The 26,066-nt window shown below is 40.3% G+C and overlaps 1 protein-coding gene across 21 annotated transcripts in view; it reads right to left on the bottom strand.

Moving 5' to 3' along the window:
- IQSEC1 (IQ motif and Sec7 domain ArfGEF 1) overlaps window positions 1-26,066 on the bottom strand; it is a 711,560-nt gene that overhangs the window by 73,167 nt on the left and 612,327 nt on the right. For all 21 annotated transcript variants that reach the window (XM_043518057.1, XM_038409151.2, XM_038409166.2 and 18 more), the window contains 2 exons: window positions 9,913-10,195; window positions 5,711-6,975 (listed from right to left, as the gene is read on the bottom strand). In XM_043518057.1, coding sequence (XP_043373992.1) covers window positions 5,711-6,975; window positions 9,913-10,195 — 1,548 coding nt within the window. The remainder of the gene's footprint in view (window positions 1-5,710; window positions 6,976-9,912; window positions 10,196-26,066) is intronic.

Below are 26,066 nucleotides of genomic sequence, written 5' to 3'. Positions count from 1 at the left end.
ACACTGTAAGGAGAGTGATCACTTAAGATGAGCCATCACCAGCAGCGGGGGGGGGGGGAGGGGAGGAGGAAAACCTTTCATGGTGACAAGCAAGGTAGGCCATTTCCAGCAGTTAACAAGAACATCTGAGGAACAATGGGGGGGTGGGAGAAATAACATGAGGATTTGTCATTTGTGTAATGACTCATCCATTCCCAGTCTCTATTCAAGCCTAAGTTAATTGTATCCAGTTTGCAAATTAATTCCAATTCAGCAGTCTCTCGTTGGAGTCTGTTTTTGAAGGTTTTTTGTTGAAGGATAGCCACTCTCAGATCTGTAATCGAGTGACCAGAGAGATTGAAGTGTTCTCCGACTGGTTTTTGAATAATTCTTGATGTTGATTTGTGTCCATTTATTCTTTTACGTAGAGACTGTCCAGTTTGACCAATGTACATGGCAGAGGGGCAGTGCTGGCACATGATGGCATATCACATTGGTAGATGTGCAGGTGAACGAGCCTCTGATAGTGTGGCTGATGTGATTAGGCCCTATGATGGTGTCCCCTGAATAGATATGTGGACCGAGTTGGCAATGGGCTTTGTTGCAAGGATAGGTTCTTGGGTTAGTGGTTCTGTTGTGTGGTTGCTGGTGAGTATTTGCTTCAGGTTGGGGGGCTGTCTGTAAGCAAGGACTGGCCTGTCTCCCAAGATCTGTGAGTGATGGGTCGTCCTTCAGGATAGGTTGTAGATCCTTGATGATGCGTTGGAGAGGTTTTCGTTGGGGGCTGAAGGTGATGGCTAGTGGCATTCTGTTATTTTCTTTGTTGGGCCTGTCCTGTAGTAGGTGACTTCTGGGTACTCTTCTGGCTCTGTCAATCTGTTTCTTCTCTTCTCAGCAGGTGGGTATTGTAGTTGTGGGAATGCACGATAGAGATCTTGTAGGTGTTTGTCTCTGTCTGAGGGGTTGGAGCAAATGCGGTTATATCGTAGAGCTTGGCTGTAGACAATGGATCGTGTGGTATGATTGGGATGAAAGCTAGAGGCATGTAGGTAGGAATAGCGGTCAGTAGGTTTCCGATATAGGGTGGTGGTTATGTGACCATCGCTTATTAGCACCGTAGTGTCCAGGAAGTGGATCTCTTGTGTGGACTGGTCCAGGCTGAGGTTGATGGTGGGATGGAAATTGTTGAAATCACGGTGGAATTCCTCAAGGGCTTCTTTTCCATGGGTCCAGATAACCAGCACTGTGGAATGTGCGAGTATTCTGCACGAAGGGTAAGTCTTTCCTCCTTATGATAACAAGGTACTTTGTTAATTGGTGCCAGTGGCCTGCTTGTGAATGTCACTATGACACTTTGTGGTGATCTTTTCCTGTAAAATATGAATTGGTAATGCACATTTGGTTTTGGACGTAGCATTCAAGTTGTCGTTGGCCATTCTCATTCATCTTGCCAATGCCAAAATGTCCTAGGCAATCTGGCCACGAGTTGTTGTCTGCACCAACTCTTGCATTATCACCACCAAGGAGGAAAAGTTGCTCAGTTGCTGGTATTCTTTTGATGACTTGATGCAAAGAGTCATAAAATATATCCTTCTCCTCGGGGCTAGTTATGAGTGTTGCTGCATTGGCACTAATGATGTTCACAGAGCTGATGACTGTCTGAAGTTTAAGTGAGATGATACCCATTGGGAAGTCAGTGTATTTCTCAGACAGTGGTTTTCAAACTTTTTTTCTGGTGACCCAGTTGATGTCCATGACCCAACAGAGCTGGGGATGAGGAGGTTTGGGGTGTGGAAGGGGCTCATGACTGGGGCAGAGGGTTGGGCTGTGATTGAGTGGTTCAAGGTGTGAGAAGGAGTTCTGGGATAGGGCAGAGGGTTGGGGTGCAGGAGGAAATCAGGGCTCTAGGCTGGGGGTGCAGGTTCTGGGGATGAAGGGTTTGGGGCGCAGGAAGGGGCTCCAGGTTTGGGGCACAGGTTGGGGTGTGGGGTTACCTCAGGCAACTCCCGGTCAGCAGCGGTGTCAGAACAGGTAGGGACTAGCCTGTTTTAGCCAGTCAGCACCGCCGACGGGACTTTTAAATGGCCTGGTTGGCGGTGCTGACCATAGCCACCACGACCCAGTCCCTTACAGTCTGCAACCCTGTACTGGGTCGCGACCCGCAGTTTGAAAACTACTGTTCTAGGAGCTTTACCTACTTGTTTCTCACAGCAAACAGACACCATGCTAATAATTTTCTCTGCTGCTTTTACCTTGCCAAAAGAAGGTGTAATTGCCCTCTTGGACAGAGCCAGCATCTGCAAGTCTTACACAATGCCATGGGTCTTAAAGAAGAGCTCTAGTGCCAAGCAAGATCTATATGAAACTTGGCATGATCTGTGCAAGTATCCTATCCATAGAATCTGGGTGACTCAGTGCAAGTTTGTAAGACTTGGCAGCCATGTGCCAACATAGGACGCTCATATGGGAAAATCAAACACACAATTAAAAAAAAAAATCACACACAAAAGGTGTAACCTGTACTCCTACGCTACTGCACAATGCAGAACGTGTGCAAAATTAACTCTGCACAGACTTTCATGTTTCCTTTGCAGAATTGGGGCTGCAAAGCTGCTGGCAGCCATTAGGGACCACTGGATTCTGCGGAATCCAGCTCTCCTGCTTGCAGTGAGCAGAGCACTCAGCCTAGCTCTGCATGCTCTGGTTGCCCAGCTTTATCCTCATTCTCCTGGGGACAGGAGAAGAACTGGGAGACCCAGCTCTGGTAAAGGATAAGGAAGGACAGAGCCACCCCACACTTCATCCTCTGGCAGGACGGTAAAAGAAGCTGGGGGGAGTAAAGGCTCTGTGGGGGATGTATGGGCTCTGGGAGAAGTAAGGTGCGGGTGTCTGGTCTCTAGGAATGCTCCACAGCTAGGCTCTGTGGGGAATGCGGTGCAAGTGTCTGGGAGTGCCCCACACAGCCCCCTCCAGTACCTCCCAACTGAAATTGGCTTGTCGAAATGATTTCTTTAACTCTACTCCTGGTGGAATTTTTTTTGTCGTCATCTGTATTTTTGACATACTTGTTGACAGGTAATTTGAAATAAATTACCAAAATAATTGAAACTGGAGAGATTATATGTTATTTTGACAAATAAAATATGCAGAATTTAAAATATTTTGCACATAATTTAACATTTTGGTGCAGAATTCCCCCAGGAGTAAACCTGAGTTATTGTATATTACTGTGTTTCTGAGGTCTTGCCACTGACAGGATAAACAAAAAACAAACACTGTATCACTAACAGTAAATTCAAAGATTTCAGAGTAGCAGCCGTGTTAGTCTGTATTCGCAAAAAGAAAAGGAGTACTTGTGGCACCTTAGAGACTAACAAATTTATTAGAGCATAAGCTTTCATGAGCCGTAGCTCACGAAAGCTTATGCTCTAATAAATTTGTTAGTCTCTAAGGTGCCACAAGTACTCCTTTTCTTTTTAGTAAATTCAAAAGCATTCTTTATTCTCTCAGTTGTCCAACCAACAATGCAGAAAGATCACTTAAATGTCTTTTGAAAAACAGTCTCCTCTGTTCTCTTCTGTACATGTTTGGGGTTTATTTGGTTTTTCCCCGCATCGTCAGCTCCATACTGACAGGGCAGCATGTGACCAGGGAGCAGCTGACAGTTTCAAATGCCATCATTCATTTGTGTGTGTTGCCTGAGTACTTTTCCTTAAGTCTGTTTTCTACAGCCCACCAAAAGAGCTGTATGTCAGACCTGAAGCTCAATGAAAAAAAAAAAAAAACAAAAAAACCTCACACCACGCTCAGGGACTCATGACTTGACAGAAATGCATCACCACATCAAGCATTTTAAAAGGTCATCCAAACCGTTTCATTGTTCTCTCCTTTTTCAACCAACTTGAATCTTTGAAGATATTCTAAAAATAGAAAATGGAAATGCCCTTCTCCCCCAGTTCACTTTCTAGGCAGGAAAAGCCTGCAACACCCTTCCCCTTATAAGATGCCAGTGAATTAGAGGCACTTTAAATGCCCTTTGCAAAGAACCTCAAAAAGCACACACACCCCTACACCTTAAGGTTTTTACAGTCAGACCTGGCTGATCCATATTTAGTATTGTACTAGAATATGAAGCCATACATGAAGGGGTCAACAGATTTATATGATTTGCAATGTTAAAGCATATAACAGACACACTGATGATTTATTAATCCAAATAAAACAAAAATTGCAATGCTGGCAGTTGAATAGGAACAGTAAACTGACTTGTATGAAATTGCAATGGAAACTGAAGCACCCAGTAGCTCATTAGAAGCTATATAATTCTCATAAAAAAGGTCCTGCAACACTTCGAGGAGAATTCCTAACACTTCTACAAATAGCACCATGGCTGCCAATGTTTTTTAAAGGATAAGAAGAATGAATCTTGGCATTTGTCCAGCACCCTTCATCTACACATACAGAGGAGGTTTATAGATGTTAACTAAGCCCAGAAGAAGTTTGTGACTAAGTAATATAATTATACCCATTGTACAGATGGGGAAAACAGAGGCACAAAAGTATCTTTCCATGCAGCAAAGTCAATAATACTGCCAAGAATGGAATCTAGAAATTCTACTACCAAATCACTGCTCTAACCATCAGATTACATTACTTGTAATTAGATTTGACTGTTTAACTCCAGTAATTTGAAGACAAAGAATTTTTAAAAAGTAGTATGTCTTACCCTATACTCTCTGTATTGGTTGCTTTTAACAGTTACACAATGGTCTCAAGTGAAGAAATTATCTGTTGAAGTCAATAGCAAAATTCCCCATTGACTTTAAAAATGAGTGAAATCCTGGCATTATTAAATGCATGGGTGACAAAATTTATAACATCCACATATGACTACGTGGGGGAAAAAAGTTGATTCTATTATACCTACAATGACCAAAAGCCAGACAGGGTGAATCATTTTCCAGAAGCTAGTGGTTTATTTTGTCCTATAGTCTCTTCAAATCATTAGTAAGGCAAAAACTTGTCATGGATATTTTTAGTAAAAGTCACGGAGCGGTCACAGGCAATAAAGAAAAATTCACACAAGCCGTGACCGGTCCGTGACTTTTACTAAAAATATCTGTGACAAAATGGGGGATCTGAGGGTCCCCACATTGCCTACAGTGAGGCAGCTGCATGGGGGCTAGGAGCTCCAGGGGTCCCCACCAGGGGTTGGGTGTCGGAGCTCAAGGGTCCCCCCCCCCACCCTTGGCTTGGAGCTCCAGAGGCGGTGGAGGTACCCCGCAGTTCCCTGTCCCTGCGGACAGCAGGGACTTTGCAGCTTCTGACCGCTGCAGGCTGAAGTCACAGATTCCAGGACTTCCACAATCTCAGTGAGTAAATCGTAGCCTTGCCATATGCTATTTTTCTTCTCATACTCATTGCTAACTGTAAAGATGTCAACTTTATTCATGATGACCAGTAACACGCCACACAGAACTATCATGCACTGCACTGACAAGGGAACAGGTATATGACCTAACTGGCACATTTCCATATCTAACTGCTATGATTTCTATGCACATATACTGCTTTCTTTTTGCTTCTTACTTAAAACTCCTCCAGCGGTAGGTCTGGGGGGTTATTTTATCAGTCTTATTCATCCTCCGATTCGCAGTTACATATTCCTTCATTTGAGGGACTGAAATATTACCAAATAATGAGGGGGAAAACAGAACAGCATTGTACTTACTTATTAAAAAGGTTCAGTCCAATCCTATAATGGCGTTTTCTGATAACATCATTACTGAAGGCAGGCGAATCCCAGCTGTTCCGAGTTTCTTTATGGTACGTTTGTTTGCTTAAGGTTTGTTCCCTTAGGCTGTCTCTAGAAGAGGACTCAGAACTGCAATTTATTGTGTCATTAGAATTGGAAGTGCTATTGATGCTGTCATTATCACCATCAGAATAATCAGACTCCGATTTGCTTTGTCTGTTTGCTGTGCCATTAATTGCTAAGTGACTATCAATAGGCCTTGGCTTGTGTCTAGCCTCCTGTTCTTCTCGGGATATAATCTTGGTAGGAATACTATGTGGGATATGTTTCGGGCTTCCTTGCTGACTAGTGATTCCCCGGTCATATGCATTTTGTCTCTTTAATGAGCCTCTTTCTGAGCGATCACTTAAGTCCACTGAACTGTCACTAGGTGGTTCTATGGTTAGCAATGGCAGATGATCCATTCTCATCCTTTGCTCCTGGCATTCCAGTGAAGGGGTGCTCCTGCAGCTCGTATCAGTGTCTATCTTATCATCCTTGTGGGTCATGGACCAGTACTCTTGAGAAGAGTTCACTGACCGAAGCTTCAAGTCAGATTCTGTGCTAGACGGTCTGTCCACTGATTGGGAAAGGGGAAGAGGTGGAGATAGCTCTTCCTCATCAATATATAATGTAACATCACTATACGATGCAGTCATCTCATCAAGTTTCCTATGATCCACATTATGGATTGCTGGCTTAATTTGACTACAACTATCCCTCTCCATTTCACGACTTCTGACTTGATCAGGAGTCTGGACTTCATCAGAATGTAGACTACGGCAATTTAGTGCATCATCGATTGATTCTGCAAGAGATTTGACCTGCCTTGAAAAAGCATCCTCCAGTTCTGTTATAGCATCAGCAAAATCAGTGGATGCTGCTGGAGATTTCATTGTGGCCGATTCCCCAAGGTCACCACATTCAGATTGGACAAGGGCTCCTATTTTTGACCCATCATTTGTAAGAGAAACTTGCTTCCCTTCAAAGTAGGAGCTATGGACTTTCTCAGGTCCTTCAAAGGAAAACTGCATTCTCATATTGGACAGCACAATGCGTCTTGACATACGATTTTCAGACATAGAACTTCTAAGCCGCTCAAAATTTTTATTCATCTGATACTGGCGAAAAGCTGTTTGTATAGTACGAGCAGCATGTCTAGTTATGAGACGGCCCCCATATTTCCGTTCTAGCATTTCCACCTAGAAAGGAAATAAATAAATATTTTATAATGCAAGGACTCACTAAAAAGTTACTAGCTGACACCGGATGCTTAGATAGATCTTTAACTAAAATATAAAATTTTCTGTGGTATTTATATACATCTAAAGAACTTTCAAAGAGACAAATATTCAACGTGTAAAAAAATAAAACCCTCAAACTCAGTACATCAGCTATATAAATTTCGTATAAAATTATTTGAGTGGTCCTTTAAAAAAAAAAAAAAAGCTTGTCATAATGCCATTTCCAATTTTTATTTAATATATATATATAAAGAATGTATATTTTTCTGAGAAACCATTCCAGATGTATGGTTGCAGCTGCAGTGTGCTTAAGATACTTGCTTGCTCACCTTTTCTAGCTTGCAAATATTTCAAGCAACCTCAAGAAGCAATGAAACAGGGGTGTATTTTAAGTTAACCTGGTTTTCAACAAGACACTTACACTTTCTACCTCAATCTTCTCATCTGTAAAACAGAGATAATACTGACTTATCTACTTCACAGAGATGCTGCGAGGATGTTGGTAAAATGTTCTGAAGATCAGAAATGTTGTTATGACCTAGTGTTACCATAACCGATCAATTCCTATCAAATAGATTTACTACTATATCTATTAATAGCTAAACATACAAATTAATGTATATGATTTTGTGTGGGAGAATATTCAGTTAACTAATCTCAAAACACTGTATGAATAATTCATGATTTTTATTGTCTTTAAAAAACTACTAATGTCAATTCAAAAGGAACAGTAAAACTAAAGCTGACATTTCATAAAATATATTTCCCAAGAGTGAGCAAGGATTGTTTTTCCTTAAAACATCCTAAGGTTATTATCCTTTAGCCACATCCAGAAGATGACACCAACACATCAAGTATACCAGGATCAACTTTTTTTGTTGGGCCCTTCAATTGAAAAGTATTTGGGGGAGAGGGAGGAAGGGGGGAAAAAAAAACAAAACACACAATTACTCACTAGCCCTGTGGCTACATTTTATAATATCTTTCAACTATTTATCTTGCTTTCTGATACACCCTTGCCTATATTTGCTAACAGCTTAAATATTTTTCATGACTGCAATTAAAGCTTTCCAGAACAGCGATCCACCACATGTTTATATTGTTTTGAAGGATTAGTATCTTTTAGTATAGGTCTGCGAGGCCAAATGCATGCTTCATAATGTAACATCTGCAGCCCTGATTCTCCATTAAGATGGCATAAGAGGGGCAGATGAAATTAGACCCTGTGGAATATCTGCAGTGCAGGGGGCCTCTTCAGCCAGACAAGAGCTCTATACAGATCCTCTGTGCAGCACCCGGTGTAGGTGTGTGCCAGGGATGCCAGGGCTGGCAAAAAGGCCCATAAAGGGCCATTCAGTGCTGACGTAGTTAGAGAAACCCTTGTGGCTGCTCTAACTTGCACTGCAGGTTGGACATGCCCCCAGCCAGACTCAGAATTTGGCTTAAAGCCACACTTACCCCACAACCCTGGGCTGTACCTCCTAGGCGCAGTTCAGAATGTGGTCCTTCGTGTCTCAATGTGTTGATGTTCCCTGGTACCCAAAAGCTGTGTCTGAATCTTTTAATAAATTGCAAACTAGAGTCCTTATTTTCGCCACTTACTATCAATACGTGGCCAAATACTGCGAGCAGGTCACTTTCTCTCCTCTGTACAGCTTTGAATGCATTTGTGTTTCACAGATCAATGTACAGCTCGAAGAATAACTACCTATAAAATTGGTCGGTCAATGAAGCTTAGTATGTGCCAGAATGAACTTCATTCCTACAAATATCTTGTACGACTTTAAAATGAGCTAAAACATTGTATTTAAATTGATCTTGATCATTGTTAAATTGGAAAAACTTGTCTGTTCCATTACTAATACAAATTTATACACCAGAGATCATTGTAACTCAGAAATATACTGTATAAATGCATATTCTTTTGAAGTGCACCTCTTTTTGCAGTATGCATACTCTAATAAAAATGGCAAAGAGCTTAATTCTAGTCCCATCTAGAATATCTTACCTTTTAGATAATGTTCCTGTATTTTATTTTTTTCAGCTGATCATGGCTGTCACAGCAAACATTAAAACAAACCAACATAGGACTTAGTGCATGGCTCACAGTAAACAAAATAGCGTATAGTAAATATGATCTCTGTAGCAGAACCTACATATATTGGTGTATTGTTTACTACAAACCTTTCAATTAAACAAAAACAAAAAAACACGTGCTTTACCTATTTTAGATTGTGAAACCATTGGTTCAAAAAGGACACACTGGATAGAATGTGGAAGGTAACATTCCAAATAAGGCTACTGTCAAGATACCTCAAATGTGGTTTTAAAATGTTTCATACATTTAGAAAAGAAGGGGTTTTTTTGTTTGTTTGTTTTTTTGTTTGTTTTTTTAAGAGAGACCTCCGGAAGACTTTATACAACTTCTATTCAGATCTTAGTGAAGTCAAATGGAGTGTTGCCTGACTGAGAAAAAAAAATGAACGAACAACTCAAGATTTGGCAGTTTGAATTTAGTGCGACTATAGAGAAAACAGTCTCTTTCTTTCAATAGCACCAAAACCATTCCAAGTTTAAAATTATTAATTTTAACCGAGAAAAAAAATTGCATTATTTCACACTGTGAACAAGATAAGCCAAATGCATAAAATCATAACCACTGGGAGAATTAAGTTTTCATTTATTTTGGCTGTTGCCTCAGTGAGCTAAAGAAAAAGCAGAGTGGAGGGGATGGAATTTTAATAATATTCAACTATGCCAGCTTTGAACTAACTTGGATTCAGACAAATAAAAATGAGTCATTCAGCAGCACACGTGAACTTCCCTAAAGCTTTTTTTTGTTGGCAAACAGACCCTTTTGCCTTATTCATAAATAAAGCAAGATAGCTTAAATACCTGCTTATCTTGTAGGTCTGAGGAGAGTTCATAGCTCTCAGAAAGTGATCTTGACCTTTTAATAGCTTCTTCCTCTGCTTGTTTTCTCAGTATTGATGTTGAGTGCTGAAGCTTAGGCCTCCGAGATCTTTGCTGCCCAGGTGAGACAGAATACAGCCCGTAAGCAGAATGGTCGTAATGGTCTGGGCTTATAGCCGAACTATGGGTTATAGGTCCTTGATGGTAAGTAGATGGGCTATCCAAAGATGTGCCAGTTTCACTACTTGCAGCTTCGCCTTCAACACTAGATAAACAAAGAAAGGGGGGGGGGAAGCCTCTATTAAGTATTATACACCAAAGATCTCAGCAGTTAACTATTAGTACAGATCTATTTAGCTTCAGATTATCCAGACTTAATTCACTATTTGTTAAAATTCACCTGTAGTTATTTATATTGTAGGATCATGTAGGGGATAGGCCAACTATCATAAATTTAGCATTTACTTAAACATTTCTATTTTTGCTGCAGAGGTCTTGAGGCAGCAAAAGTGAGATTTCCTGTTTATGTAACAATTTTTAGTAATATTCTGAATAACTCACTTAACCATTTATAGGCAAAAAAACATTTCCAAAAGGAGCTTCTTCCATTCATTTCTATGTCAGTCCACTGAAAACCACAAAAATGTATATTTATATTTGTCATGTAGGTCAAAATATAAGAAATAATGTCACATCTTTAAGTTTCAATGCAGCATAAAAATATTCTTTTCCCCCTTACCCAAAGTAAATTTGAGATTTTCTGTGGCCTGTGAGGTATAATGCATTCATAGAAATTAAAGATGGGGAAAAATATTTATGAGGGTCATCTAATCGCTTTGCCAGGATTATTCTCACACTATATTTTGGTAGAACTTTGTCCAATCAAGTTTTAAAATACCCCAGGAGATGGTGTTTCCTAGCTAACAAAAAGGACCATAACTTCAGGTGTGGAATATGCATTAGGACTACTTGAGACCTCTCAGAAACAAATATTCTGTTTTCATACAAATAATACTAATACTAAAGAACCAAGGGAAGAGAAATCCAGGAAATGTGACATATAAACAGAATTTTTTCTAAACTGAATCTTGTTCAAAGTTTACCTTGAAGTACCATTTATTCTTTAATGGCATATTGCATTAGCTTTTTCCATTTATGTTAGGAAAACTCTTACAGTACAAGATGCCATATTTCTTTTTCATACAGCTCAAATCAAACATTGACAGATTCCATGTTTATCCTGCTTACATACCATGTTGACAGGAAATGGATTTTCATTTACACTGGTTTTCAAAAGACTCAGCAACATTCCCTTTCCCACGTGTGCACAAAACACACACTTTCCCTATCTACCTTTTGTTTTAAGAGGAGATACACCAGGACTTGCAAGAAATAAAATTCTGTGTTCCCTCACCCTGATTTACAGTCTCATGTATTACTTTCATACAGCTCACATACACTCAAACATAAAAAAAGCTTTTCTGTTGTCTCTTAGAAATGAAACGCTAAGGTCCCTGTTAGACACACACCACAGCAGTCCCTTCAGCAGTTCAAAGTACAGAGTGATTTCTGAAAGAACATTCTCCAGTGGATTGCAGTGCCAGAACAGATCAAAGTTAACACTGTCAAACCTCTTCTGGCTTGAACAGTTTGTAGTTGTGTAAGTGGGGAAAAAAAGGCTCTTAGATTTCTCCAAATATTTCAACAAACATTTAAAATTGAAAGCAATTCCTCTTTCCTTGCCCCACCAAAATGTGACTCTCTCAAAAAAAGGAGTTTTCATACATGCAAACTGGAAAGATTTCAATCTATACACAAATCACTTTTTCCGAAAAGGAAGCTGACAGGAAACTAAATCCCTTTCCCTTTAAATACAGCTGGATTTCAATTTAAAAAAATTAGTTATCCAAAATTTAGTAACTGACATTGAAAATATGAAGCCACCCATTTAAAAAAAATAAAATTAAAAAAAATCTACACTTACAGTTTCCATCTTAATAAATTCCATTGAGATTTTCCTTATCAAACTGCATCATACTGCCTCTTTCAGCGCTAAAAAGAATTTTTCCAGTTGAGGGTTGAATTGTTAGGCTGCATTTGTTTGTACCTAGTAAGTTCCTAATTAAAATCTATCCACGTAAGTAGTTTCAGTACAAGCACATTAAACTTTGTTTTATACTCTAGTTATGACAAGCGATGCCAGACTATCACAAAGTTTTAATATTTTTTCTTTCTTAGCGCTAACATTTTTTGCCCTTCTCCCCTCTTAAATTATAAAATGTTTAATAATCCTTCTACTGTGATGATTACCACACTGACATTTTAATAATGATTATTTCAGTACATGGCTTCTTAATGACCTTCAATGCCATTAATAAAAAGTTGCAGTACTGATTTGAAAGACATTGTTTTTTTTGGGGCCAAGTCATGGATTTTCTGAAATTCTTGCATCTTCCCTCTTAATATTTTAGGGGTTTTTTTTCCCAGCAGTGAATGCAAGCCCTGAATGATTGGTATGGCTAATCTCATTTTGGTTGTAAACCCCCTCCCTGGTACCACATGTCTGACCTTTGAAGCAGCAGTGAAGTAATTATCTTTTACAACATGCAGCCCTCCTGCACAATGTGGGAGAGACTTTTCAAGTAAGCAAGCCAGATCTCCACTGCATATTTGGATGCTTTCTTCATTTCTCCACCTTCATTGCCCACTAATTTAAAAGGTTGCTTGTGTATGCGCATGCGCACGAGTGAGAACAGAATCAAACATGAAATTCACCTGTCAAACACCACACCTTCCCCCTCCTTATTAAAAATATCATTCAAGGCAAGTATGACCATTTTAATAAATGTGATTTGTGTTTGGTATTAAGGACAGCTAAAGTCATTTTCTCCAAACTGTTATTGGGCTGCATATTGCCCCATCATATAAAGGATTTAAACAGAACTGTGGCAGTTAGGAGAGTAGGTCTTATTTTACAATAGCAATGGGCTGGTGAGGATCATCTCCACCCCATTACTCCTGACAATGGTTATACTAAAGAAGTGGCTCTCAACCTTTCCAGACTACTGTACCCCTTTCAGAAGTCTGATTTGTCTTCCGTACCCCCAATTTATACCTCACTTAAAATCTATTTTCTTACAAAAATCAGACATAAAAATACAAGTGTCACAGCATGCTAGTACTGAAAAATTGCTCACTCTAAGTTTATAATTAAAGGAGTAAAAATGAATCAACTGGAATATTGTTTATACGGCTCTATACACTGAAATGTAAATACAAGTCATTGTCTGTATGAAATTTTAGTTTGTACTGACTTCGCTAGTGTAGCCGGTTGTAAAACTAGGCAAATACAGTATCTAGATGAATTGATGTGCCTCCTGGAAGAACGAGTACCCCCAGGGGTATGTGTACCTCTGGTTGAGAGCCACAGTACTAAAAGGTAACTCATTTCCTCCAAAATGGATTCCAGATACGAGTTCCTCAGAGTACTAGCAGAAGAGGAGGCCATCACCAGACTTTCACCCAGCCACGGTTTAGGAGTCACATTCTCATCCTGTGTGAGGACACTGCTCTGCCCTTGTAGTGACCATTACAATCATGAGATTCACTCTGTCTGGGAGGGTAAACAGCGATTTTTCAGGGTATGGCTACACTAGAAATGTAAGTCTACCTAGGTTAGGTCGACTTTCACCACTGCAGTAATAGCTGAGGTGGCTGTATGTCCACACTACCCTCCTTGGGTTCATGGTACGCGTCCTCATCAGGAGCACTTCCACCAACCTAGGAGGGGCAAGTGTGGGGAGCTGAGACACCAGTCTCTCAGCTCCTCTGGCAGCTCCCGGCCAGGAGTCTGGCTACCCCACAGGCTCCTGATGGGCTCCCCTCAACCCCCACTTTGTCTAACTGCTCCACACCTGGAGTGGGGGGGAAGCCACAGAGGGCTTCTCCCCTCCCCATTGCCCACTGGGAAACAAGTACACACACCCTGACACAGTTCTTATTCCATGCTTTGGGCCCAGGCTGTTTTTCCCTGTCCTTTCTCCTTCTTTCGATATATATTAGCCCCTTTCTTGCCTTTAATCTTCTTATTTCTTGGCCTGGCAATTTTTTTTTAAACTCTTATTTCTTTGGTCTCCCTCCTTCCCCTGCTGGTCCCCCATCCTCTTTCACCCTCTCTGCCAGCTCTCCTCATTACCCATCTCACCTGCAGGCCCCACATTGCTTCAGCTGATCACTCATTAGTGGCTCTGTTAGATCAGGCTTTGCACACGCTTGCAGCTGTGCTGAATGTTTCAGGACAAGAGAAGCAGAGCATGGGTTGGTGGGCAGATGCCTAAGGGCATGCTGGGAGCAAGGAAGGAATGCAGGAGGTTTGCAAGGAGCCACCTGCCAATTAACCTGTAGTCACTGAAGCACATTTGCAAGGAGGCGTAAGACGGACTAGGGGTCATTCAGCTTCTCCTGCCTCCTTTAGTTCCCTCCTCTTATCAGTCTTCTCCTCCTGGATTAGTCTGGCATCTTCCATTTCCAACACTGCTGAATTGCCATACAAGGGGAGAAAGGATGGATGTGTGATTAAGGTAAGAGAACTGGAAGTCAGGAGACCTCAAGTTACTTGAGCCTAAATTTTCAGAAGCAGTCACTGATCAACTACTGAGCACCCACAACTCAGATTCAGAGCAATGGGAGCTGTGTGTGCTAGACATCTCTGAAAAAACAACACAAAAACAAAACAAAAAAAACTCTAGGGATAAGCTCCTCAAAAGAATTTGGGCTCCTAACACCCATTGAAGATACAGGCCTAGGTATCTTAAATTGGCCATCCAAAGCTGAGATCCCCTCAAGGAGTGACCACTTTTGAAAACGTAGGCCTTATTCACTCTGTGCCTCATTTCCCCCCCCCCCCTTCTATAAGAGAGGGATACGACTACTTCCTGGAAGAACTTGTGTGAGATTAACTACATTCATGCTTGTAAAGCACAGCGAGTTCCTCAGCGACGTGCTCAATAAAAACTGATCACCACCCCTTCAAGGCACAACTGGGCCAAGGAGAGGGTTTATTACTATAGGTCAATTCTAATTTGGGGCTTCCACCATCTCCTAGTTTTATCCAACTGAGATGTACCTGTATTATTTATGATACTCACTGATATTCCCAATTTATAGTAAGATACTCTTCAGGGCTCCTGTCTATTTAAGAAGACTTTGGATTTATGGACTGGTTCCTCTCCCCCACAATACTCAGATGACACATTAGGAGGTTAAGCATCAACAGCCTCACTACTGAAATCACAAAACAAAAAAGGAGACTAGACTAAGTATAGGGACAGATTTCAGAGTAGAAGCCGTATTAGTCTGTATCCGCAAAAAGAAAAGGAATGCTTGTGGCACCTTAGAGACTAACAAATTTATTTGAGCATAAGCTTTCGTGAGCTACAGCTCACTTCATTGGATGCTGTAGCTCATGAAAGCTTATGCTCAAATAAATTTGTTAGTCTCTAAGGTGCCACAAGTCCTCCTGTTCTTTTTATAGGGACAGACTGACTGACTCTAGTGATACTGTATCATTCCAGTCTCAATATAAGGGTGGAATTTAGTTGTCAGAAGCCAGGAAGAGGAAAAGGCTGCTGCCAGCACTGTACCGAAGGAGTGAATGAAGTGGACAGACTGAAAAAAAGGAAAGTTATGGTTTGGAATAACTCGTGATATTGACATTACTAATTACAAATAAGGCTTTCTACTGGGCCTAGGAAATCCTTTTAAGATGCTGTTTGCACCTCAATTTTTTGGGGGGAGAGGGGGGGGGCAAAGAAGCCATCTGAACTGGCTCAGTTGACATTAGCAAGGATCTGCTATAAAGAAGCCTGCAGAGACCACAAACTATCAGATTTTAATAGCACCAAGGCACAAAAAGGCAGTAGAAAAGGGGGAAGGAGATGGGGAGGAGGAAGGCATTGAGAGACATGGAAACAAATTGGATACGTTTTCACTTCTCACAGATATTTAAGATTATAGGTGAAAAATCAACACTTCAAAATAACCTGCCATCCCCCCAAGGAATAAAAACTGCTGTGGAAAATTAAATATAGATGGGTTCGGAGGTTCTCTGCCCTCCACCACTTGTGCAGATCTTGCAATAGCTTCTCCTCATCTAACACACACAAGCATACATACTTTAAAAAATGAAAATACATCAATAGAAGTGACATATGTGAATGCAAGTAGGATCTGTTCATCTCATCAGCAGGGCAATAAGACAGCGATCATGCCTGTAGTGCAACTTACACTGCATTACCCATGATGCACACTGAGTTCTAACAGCTACAGAATCAAAGCTGGCTGCTCTGTTTGAATCAAAGAATGATGGCTATGTGAGACCATGGCTGCCAAAAGCTGATTTTCTAACTAATTTATCTGGATGTCAAGGAAGACTAGGTTGAAGGATCCAACCTCACACTAAGCCAAAGTAGTATACTATATAACCAGGACAACAATTAGCAAAACGGATGTTAATAATGACAAAGTTTGTTGCATCTTTAAAATCCTTTCCTACAATTTTGATAGCAGAAGTCATCTGGGATTACTTATCAGACAAACAAACAAGTGAGCAAAACCGCAGCTGTACACTCAACTTATCAAGACCTTCACTAAATCTGCAATTGGAGAAAGTGGTCTAGTGGTTAGGACACAGCAGGAAAGGTCAAGACTTTTGTGTTCCAGACCTGGCCTTGCCACACTGTGTGATCCTAGACAAGTTTCTTATTGTCTCTGCGTCTTAGTTTACACCTGATTGCAGCAAATAATACTTTTGATCACAAATGAGTTGCGAGGCTTAATCGATTATTTAAGAATCTTGTTTTTAAAACACTAAAGGATCTTCATATTTAATATTACTGATGAACAACAGGGCCCTTTCATTTGCACCCTCATATTTTCCCTTCCTTACAAATCTTACCTACCTTTAACTTGACACTGTACAACACAAACATAAACAAAGGCAACTAAAAAAAAAAAAAATACAAAAACATTCACATTTGGGCCAAATACAGAGACTGGTGGCTGCCCCAAAATTATAGGAAAGTAAAAAGTAAACCCTGAGCTTTCTCTTGCGTATTTATACACTACAGGCTTGATCTTGCTCCCAGCTGAAATCAATGGCTAAACTCCCATTGACTGCAGAGGCTCTAAGACTGGGCTCCGCAGGTGGACACATTTAATGCTCAAATATCACACCATGATACGACAGAAACATCAAGAAATGCATATTAGATGGTAAATATTAATATTTTACAGAAGTCTCATTGCTGCATCTTTAAAAATATCTGTTTTACAGACAACTCTACCTTGTGATCCTTAGCAGCTAAATCAGAGTGTAAAGATGCTGGAAAAAACAAACACAAACAAAAAAACCCCTCAGATGTAAGAGAACATTCAGTATTCAAGACAATGTAAAATAAAAACCTGAAGTCACTCAGGTCATGAAGCATTTGAATGCATATATAAGGCTATAATGGGTTCAGAAATTGAGGGAATAAGTGGACACATGCAACAGTAACGGCACAAATGTTGAAATCCAGCACGCTGTAGATTTTATTCTGAATTAATCAAGTAGCAGAGAAATCAGCATGTTTCTGAACAGTGCAATAGCAGAACATGCAGTTTTTGAACAGCAAACACACTAGAAAGCCCCTCCATCTGATTAAATTGAGGGAGGAATAAAAAAAGTTTGAGAGAATTTTTGCCAATGGATATTTTACTTAGACTATATGAACTCACTGGTTATTTTTCGTCAGAGGATTTAAAATGGGCTTATGAATTGGCAGTACAGAGAGGTGAGGACAAAATCAGGAATTAAAAAGAATCCTGTGGTTTTATACGGATTAGAGATATCAGCACTATTTATTTATTCCTTTAAGATTTGTTGAGAAAGGTGACTAAATTATAGGCATGCAATAGCCTGCGTTGGTGGTTCTGAGCCTGTCTGGCCTATTCACTCCTACTATATTATCAGTCGTGTTCTTAAGGTAGTGCCTAAGGGCCAGCCCAAAATGAATCCCCATTGTGGTAGGCACTGTACAAAGACAGAATAGTAGATGACCCCTGCCCTGAAGGGCTTAGAATCTAAACAGACAAAAATAGATGCAGGGAAGGGAAGGGGTAGAAATGAAAGCAGAGGGAACTGCTTTCAGAGTAGCAGCTGTGTTAGTCTGTATTCGCAAAAAGAAAAGGAGGACTTGTGGAACCTTAGAGACTAACATTTATTTGAACATAAGCTTTCGTGAGAAGTACCACAAGTCCTCCTTTTCTTTTTAGAGGGAACAGCGTGATTTAACATGGTTTTGCTATTTGATATTAGTTCCGCATGGGGGGGGGGGAGAAGAAAAGGGAGAGATCATTTAAATGGACAGAAAAGGGAAGGGGGCTAAGGAGGCGAGGCAGGATTCAAGAATAAAAGGGACAGGTGGGAAGTGAAGCCGAGGTGAGGGGACTGAGGAGGGAAGGAGCCAACCGTTGATCAGCCAGGGCAGAAACAGTCAAAAATATTCTACAGTTCTGATTGGAATGCCCAGAGGTCCCTGCTTTGGCTGCTTCTGCTCTGGCTGGCTATTCTCTGCAATTTTCTCCTAAGCCCACATAGGGAGGGGAAACACCATCTGGGTTCCAGTGCCCCCAGAATCTCGGTAGGTGGGTCTCCCCTACACAGTTTTGAGTCCAGGGGAGAGGGGTGCAAAGGAGAAGAGTGGTCCCTAGCTGGGACCCATTTTACCCCTTCCCTCCAAATGTAGTAGTCCCTGCTTTCATTGCTTCTGGTCCTACAGGTGGATCTCCCAAGATCTCTGGTCTTAGACATTTTACCATAATGTTTTGTAACCATATAAAAATGAACGAACATGAATTCTAAGGCATGCACAGTAAATTCCTTAGTTGCTAAGGTGTTAAAGGTGTGATTGAGGATTATGAATAGAAAGTGAAAGAGAGCCAATTTCTTGTCTTCCCAGTTGACGTCAGATAGAAAAAGAAAAAAAAAAAGCCACTCCACAAAACCACCAGCGCTCAACTTGTCCATGACAGTACTCACATTCTGTTCTATAGGAAGCAGATAATTTTTAAAGCCTGGCTGGGATTAAACGTTGCCAGGAATGGCAGTCCAGACTCCAGACAGTCTACACAATCTGAATTAAAACAAAACCTAATGAAATATTTATGCCCAAGTTTCTCTCTTTTTTTTATTAAGATGCTACATTTTTCCAGAAATGTATTCTACTGTGACGTTAAAGCATTTATATTAGTTTGCAGCGACCAGGCCATTTGCCTCCTTATCACCAGACCAAAAATATTTTGCAAGGAAATGCAAACAAACCCTAGCCTCGGGAATTGCAATCTTCCTGTTGAGTCTGCCAACTGGTGGCTGGATAGAAAAGACTTAATAACAGAGCCCTCTTTTCTCCCTTCAGTTTCTGGATGCATGGTGTGTGCATCCTGTACCATACCGCAGTTGGGAGTTGGTCCAGGATCCTCATTGTTCAAGCCTTATGCCAGCTGAAGCAGTAGGAAGCTTTTCTGTGAATAAGCCAGTAAGAACTGTACTAAGACTGCATAAAGCAAAACTCACTCTTGGCAGTTTATTTTCCGCAGGATTCACTGTGCAATTGGACCCAATGTGAAAGATGCAGCCAGTAAAAACTCCCCTCTTGATATATATTAAGTAGTCATTAAAATGGGGAAGTTGCTTTACATTCTCCTTTATAAAATAGAATTTTAGTGCTCATGATACATTCTTGATTATCACTGCTGGAGTATCTCTGAACAAAGTATAGCATGAACAGTGCAAGCTGCCTCCATAAGCTTCATTTCTAGAGACAAGAGAAGAAGTTCATTATCCCTGACCAAACAGTTGTTGGCATTCCTAGCAAAGTATCAGAACCACTTCTGATGATGTTGGTTTGGGTTTTTTTTAATATTTATTTCGAATAGTTGTCCACTGATAACTGTGTGGAGACCACTAACCTCATTTAACACAGGTCCTTGTTCAACCATCAGATCATTATAACTTTTAGTCACTACTCCCAGGGGCTGGATTCAGACTACTAACCTAGAGAAGCGGGCTGCTATATACAATTGCAATAATAATAAATAATAATAATTTGCTCCTATATAGGGCATTTCCTTCAAGGATCTCAAAACTTATAAATATCTCACAAGGAAGGTTAAGTGACTTGCTCAAGGTTATAAAGCAACTCATTGGCAGAATTAGAAACACAGCTCAGGTTTCCTGACTGTTATTTATCTGCTTTAGTCACTAGATAACGCAGCCTCCAACCTCCTAAACCAGTGTTTCCCAAACTTGGGACACCGCTTGCTCAGGGAAAGGCCCTGATGGGCCAGTTTGCTTACCTGCCGCGTCTACAGGTTCGGCCAATCGTGGCTCCCACTGGCCGAGGTTCACTGCTGCAGGCCAACGGGAGCTGTGGGAAGCAGTGCGGGCCAAGGGACATACCAGCCGCCATTTCCCGCAGCCCCCATTGGCCTGCAGTGGGGGACTGTGGCCAGTGGGAGCCGCAATCAGCTGAACCTGCGGACACGGCAGGTAAACAAACTGGCCCAGCCCACCAGGGGCTTTCCCTGAGCAAGCGGCGTCCCAAGTTTGGGAAACACTGCCCTAAACCATCAAGTGCCCTGTGATTCCATAAATATCTAAAGAGGACAAGCCATCATCTTGTTCTGTCCCCACATACTTTGAAATCACATGCTGTTTCCACAGGTGCCAATTTGGGGAAATTCTTCAATCAAATCTGCCCCTTCTCCAGCTCTCATTTTTCCTACTCCCTCCCCAAATCTGTTTGAACCACCTCTGCCCAGGAGAAAGGTATACAAACATACTATGTTAAGTCATACAGGAGAGAAAATAATTTTACAAGATTGCTTACTTTCTTCCTGTGATAGCTACACTTCTATCCATAAACTTTACCAAAAACATCCAGAACTGGAATATGTAGGCACTTGAGGAATTTGTCCTAAGACTTGTGAAGAGGGTTTAAATTCAAATCAAACAGTGAAGGTTTTATATGAGAATGCAGCTTTATAAAAGTATTCCACTGCAAAATATTTGTCCTAGTTTTAAAAACAAATATTACTGAGTGCCTAAATATCAGGGAGGGGAGCAGAACTGCCTATCAGTTTTGCATCAAATATGAATCTTCATGCCCTAGGTGTTTCCAAAAAAAGTACACCAATGCCTCTTGAATCCATTTCAAGGCAGCATCTATAATTAGTAGGCGCTACAAGTTCAAGTTCTCACACCTGGTTCAGGGAAAGCAGTATGCGGCCAGAAGCCATCAGTGGAACTGACTTGAAGTCATACAGAGACACAGAATGGCAGCTGCAGAAGCAGCTGCTATGGTTAGACCCTCCTGAGATAATGCCTGGGAAAAGCACTAGAGTGGCAAAAAAAGTGTTCAGGTCAAAATCTAGGCATTTCACATAGGAACTATCATCTAAGAAAAGGAGTTCTCACATATGATTTGGTGCTTATGACAGCTACAAGATCTCATTTGAATCCCAAGTCTTAAACCACAATTATCTCAAAACACAAGCACAAACACACACACACACACACGAGGCTGAACGCAAAGCTATGCCACACTATGCATAACTGAACTTTAACCTAAGTATTTGACAATACAGTGCACGCCACTGCTTCAAAGTTGTCTTAGATTTATATACACCTGTGGTGCTTTCAACTGAGAAAGAGGAGGTCTGTTTCATTAAAGCTCTGATGTATGCGCTGGATTATCTCAAATGACTTCTTGTGAGAAATTTAAAAAGTATCCTTTAATATACATAACTTTTTCTATAGATATTTCATGTTGGCGACTGCTTTAATAACCGCTTCTTTCCACAGTACAATATTTCAAGGCAATTTTCAATTGGCAAGATAAAGTGAGTTTAGATAAATTTGCAACATTTACAGATGAGAATCTAGTTCATTCCCATTTCTATTTTGAAAAATGCTAGTAAATGATACTGTCAGTTATATTAAGGGAACTGGTTTAATTTCTCCCCACCCCCACAAAAGCAGCAACAATGCTAACAAACTCCTCAGCTAATCTCTCTTCAAATTTATGATGTCACAAAGTTCAAAGTCCTTGCAACTGACAACATCATTCCTGGGTACTGACAAAGGTTTTGATCTGGGAAAGAAATATTGGCCAGTTTCTTTTACTTAGAAAGCTCTTTCACAAATTCAGCTGTTTCTGCTAAAACCAAAATATGTAACCTTCAAAACCACAAAGCAATGTCACAAATCAGTTGATTTTATTAATTTAGAATTATTTAAAGAAAAACCCAGATAGAGTTGCATGTTTCTCAGCAGTAACAAAAACATGATGATACAGGATGTTTTAGGGCAAAATTTGTTGTGTACTGTAGGACAAAATGTAGATATTTTGCTGGCAACTGTGGATGGAATCTGTATATGCAGGGATATCAGAATACTAAAGCCAAGTACTACCATATGGATTGCAAAGGACAATTTTGCCCTCTGGGCCAAATCCTGGACTCAAGCCAGTGGCAAAATGCCCACTGATCTCAATGGCACCCCCAGTGAATAACTATCTTCCCCGTAAAAGGCAATAGAAAATAAGTCAAAAGGCCTTTCCTTCACTCCACATTTTGAGTTATAATCTTATGCCCTTTTTAATGGGGTAATGTAATTTTTTGCTCCAGTCCAGGTAGAAGAAAAAAATAATCATATTGTTTTTCAAAGGAGAGGTAAGCACAAAAAGGTGGAAAAACAAAACAAAATCTCATAACCAGTGTCTCTTAAACTCTGTTACTATAGATCTAAAAAGAGCTTGCTTTGGAAGCTGAGGGTTATCCCAAGAAAGATGGTGAAGGTTAACTAACTGATAGAGCAGCCTTGACTACTTCAAACAGAGACAACACATTGGACTAGTGGCTGGAAGTACTTCTTCAAAACAAGCACAAAAAAGCCTCAAAATGCCTATTTACTGCACTGTCAAGCTCATCTTCTGTACTGATGCCAATGTCAAAGCTGTATTTTTAAATTTCATTTATCTATTTTTTATTTGTTAGAAGTTGTGAAATAGCCAACAGAACTTGTGCGGATTAATAGCATGCTGCTACCTCTGGCAAAGTTAGGACGTGATTTAATTGTAAACTATGTTTCTCAGCTCTCTATAAAGTTTAAAGTGTGGTGTAAATTCATTGCTAATTAAATTAAAAACAACAAACATTTATTACTAAAAGGAAACTATTAATACCTTTTCCAGCATAAGATAGGTTATGAATTTATAACATTTAGTTGGTATCACACAGGATCTATGAGTTTGTGTGCATGTGCAAAGCATGTTAATGCTAATGGCTGTTTCATGTGCATCAAAATAGTTAGACTCCACAGAAAAAGTAAAATCAAATCATACATCATTTTATAAAACAGCCATTTTTTCTTTCAAACATGACTTATTTTTTTTTAAACTGAAGCCCTTGATACCTGTAACATTTCAGTTACCACCAGACCCGATTCTGTTCCCCCTATTCATGTTGTATATTATTTTATTTGGGTAATTCTCAGTGTTAATGTTAGAATTAATTATGCTCTGAAATATTTATTTACAAAAGGAGATGATCTGTTTAGATGCATCATCTGGCATGGGGAAGCCCCTTTTTATTTTGAGTAGCTACAAAATACATATTAATATTTTGCTACCATGATACGCGCTGCAGCCTATACAATGCTAATTTTAAAAAGAAAGATTCAGTTTCTGCAGCTGGGGAAGAACTGATCAGCGTGCACAGCTGAGACAGCATTTGCTACAGTACAACAATAATCCTTGTCTTCAGACTAGCCACCCTTGTTTTTCTACTCTGTTGTGGCTTCAGCTGTTGTGTCAAGCCAATCAGAGGGAGAGGTAAGCCTGAATGATATCACTGCCCAGAGAATTAAAATCCAGCTTGTTGGCATTTAGGCTCTGTAGGAAGCCAAGCATCAGATTCCTGCTCTTTACTTCTTTTCAGACCCTGTTAATATTCTCTTTCTATTTTTGTTTCCTACCCGATACATTTTGTCTATTTAAAAATAGACAATGAAATGCCATTTATTGAGCCAGAAAATGTTTCATGTGTTGAAATTTCATGCAGGCAAAAAAGTTACACCAGGATCCTAAATCAAATCAATTTGATGACTTCTACCACTCGACCTATTTCAGGGTTTTTCTCCTTTGCTATTTGGAACAACTGCTAATACAGTCTACACAGCTGGGAACAATTTTTGAGCAGGCCAGCCTTCCCCTTCAAGTACCTCAGTGTTCAGAGGCAGAAGGAAGTTAAGGAACTAATCAGGAACTGAAGAACATATGAAGGGCCTCAAGCAACAGCAACCACTACAAAAACAAATGCTGTTTTATTTTACATAACACCTCACAACTTGGTTTATTTAAAAAAACATTTTAATTTAGGTAACAAGCAAATATTCTAAAGGAAGATCAACGATTCAGAAAGTATGTTAAACAACAAATGGATTCAGTTTCATGCCTCCTCAAAAGCCTGTGTTAACCACCAAAGCCGGTTCAACTCTGACACAACCCGATGAGTGAACAGGGAATGGATTTACAATTAGTCTGGAGCTTTGGATGCCCCATTCTCTACTTTAAAAACAAAAAAAGAATTAAGAGTCTGAATAGATTTTTCACCTTCTTACAACTTAACAAGACTGTCTTCCCCCAGTGGCTGGATTTTCCCCAGCTATCAATAAATCTGAAGATGTTAGAGCTGGATAATTGTGAAAAGTCAAATTCAAAATGAAGATAACTGGAGAATGCCAGCACACCAAGACAAATTTAACTCTGCTTATTTTCCACTACATCTAGAAACAGTACTCCTCTGACAATGCAGCACAACCCCCTTCCACTCTGGCTGCCCCTTAATCCAGCTCAAGTTTGGAGAGGATTTGGCAGTGTTTTACTTCAAAGAAAAACGTCATTTCAACACGCATAAATGTGCACAAACAGACAAGAATTTACTTCATTGAGTAGTAAAAGACATTGGATGAGAGACACAACAGTTACTGTACAGAGCTTGCTCCTGCACTCAATGAAGTAGATGAGAGTTATGACATCAATGAGATGAGGAACTGGCCAAGAGTGAGGTACACACTCTGAAAGATGTCTTTATATTGTGACTCACTGAAATGTAATTAAGGGTGAGCAGCCTTTAATCATAGACCTCTTCATAAAAGTGATTTTTTATCCTTTGCAACACAGACTGAGTTTTCTAGAATTGCAGTATGCACAGTGAAAAAAGAAAAGGAGTACTTGTGGCACCTTAGAGACTAAAATTTATTACAAATACTGTATGCACAGTATTTAGGAAAACTGTCTGGAAGGGAGATGGGTTCTGTATTGAGGGGAGATAAAATATCAGAGCTTCTTACATTCTGGGAAAATAATTTAATAAATCAAAGTACACAAAAAAGACGAAGTCTTGTACAAAAAACTACACATACAGTGTTACTGTGTGCACCCCTTCACACCCAGGGTGAGACACAAACCAGCAGACCCCCTAGTCTCTAACAAGTACAAGATTTATCAACAGCTTTTTATCTGACAGTCAGCTTTTTCCAGCTCCTCTCCCCTAAACTGAGCCTACGATCTGTCAGATCTCCAATTGCCATTTTAATGGTCCCACCTCTATTAGGGGTGGACTAAGTGCAGATTCTCAGTGGGTTGGAGATGGAGTTTTCTAGCCCTGCCGCTCACTGATCACAGTAAAAAGGTGAAGTAGGACTAGGGCAGTAATTCTCAATGACTGGTCCATGGACTGGTGCCAGTCCCTGAGATCTTCCTGACCGTTTAGGAAGGCAGCAAGCCGGTCCCTGGTATCAAAAAGGTGGACACTACTGGTGGGCCTTATTGTGATGTGTTGAAAACAGTGTTAAAATTATGATCCATCACTTGAAATTCAGAGGGGTTCTCCTGGTCCTGCTTTCAGACAAAAAGGCTCTGTAGGGAAGCCTTCAATCAAAGTCAGCCTACAGACAAATAGCCTAGAGTAAGGTGGGTTGAGTTGTGCCTCTCTCAGTTAGGTAGCAACCTGTTTTGTCTTTCTCTGGTTTCGGG

The sequence above is a fragment of the Dermochelys coriacea genome, chromosome 7 (assembly GCF_009764565.3).
Source record: "Dermochelys coriacea isolate rDerCor1 chromosome 7, rDerCor1.pri.v4, whole genome shotgun sequence".
NCBI classification, from domain to species: domain Eukaryota; kingdom Metazoa; phylum Chordata; order Testudines; family Dermochelyidae; genus Dermochelys; species Dermochelys coriacea.
The sequence above is the reverse complement of the archived record's forward strand: the minus strand, read 5'-3'. Positions and strand labels throughout refer to the sequence as shown.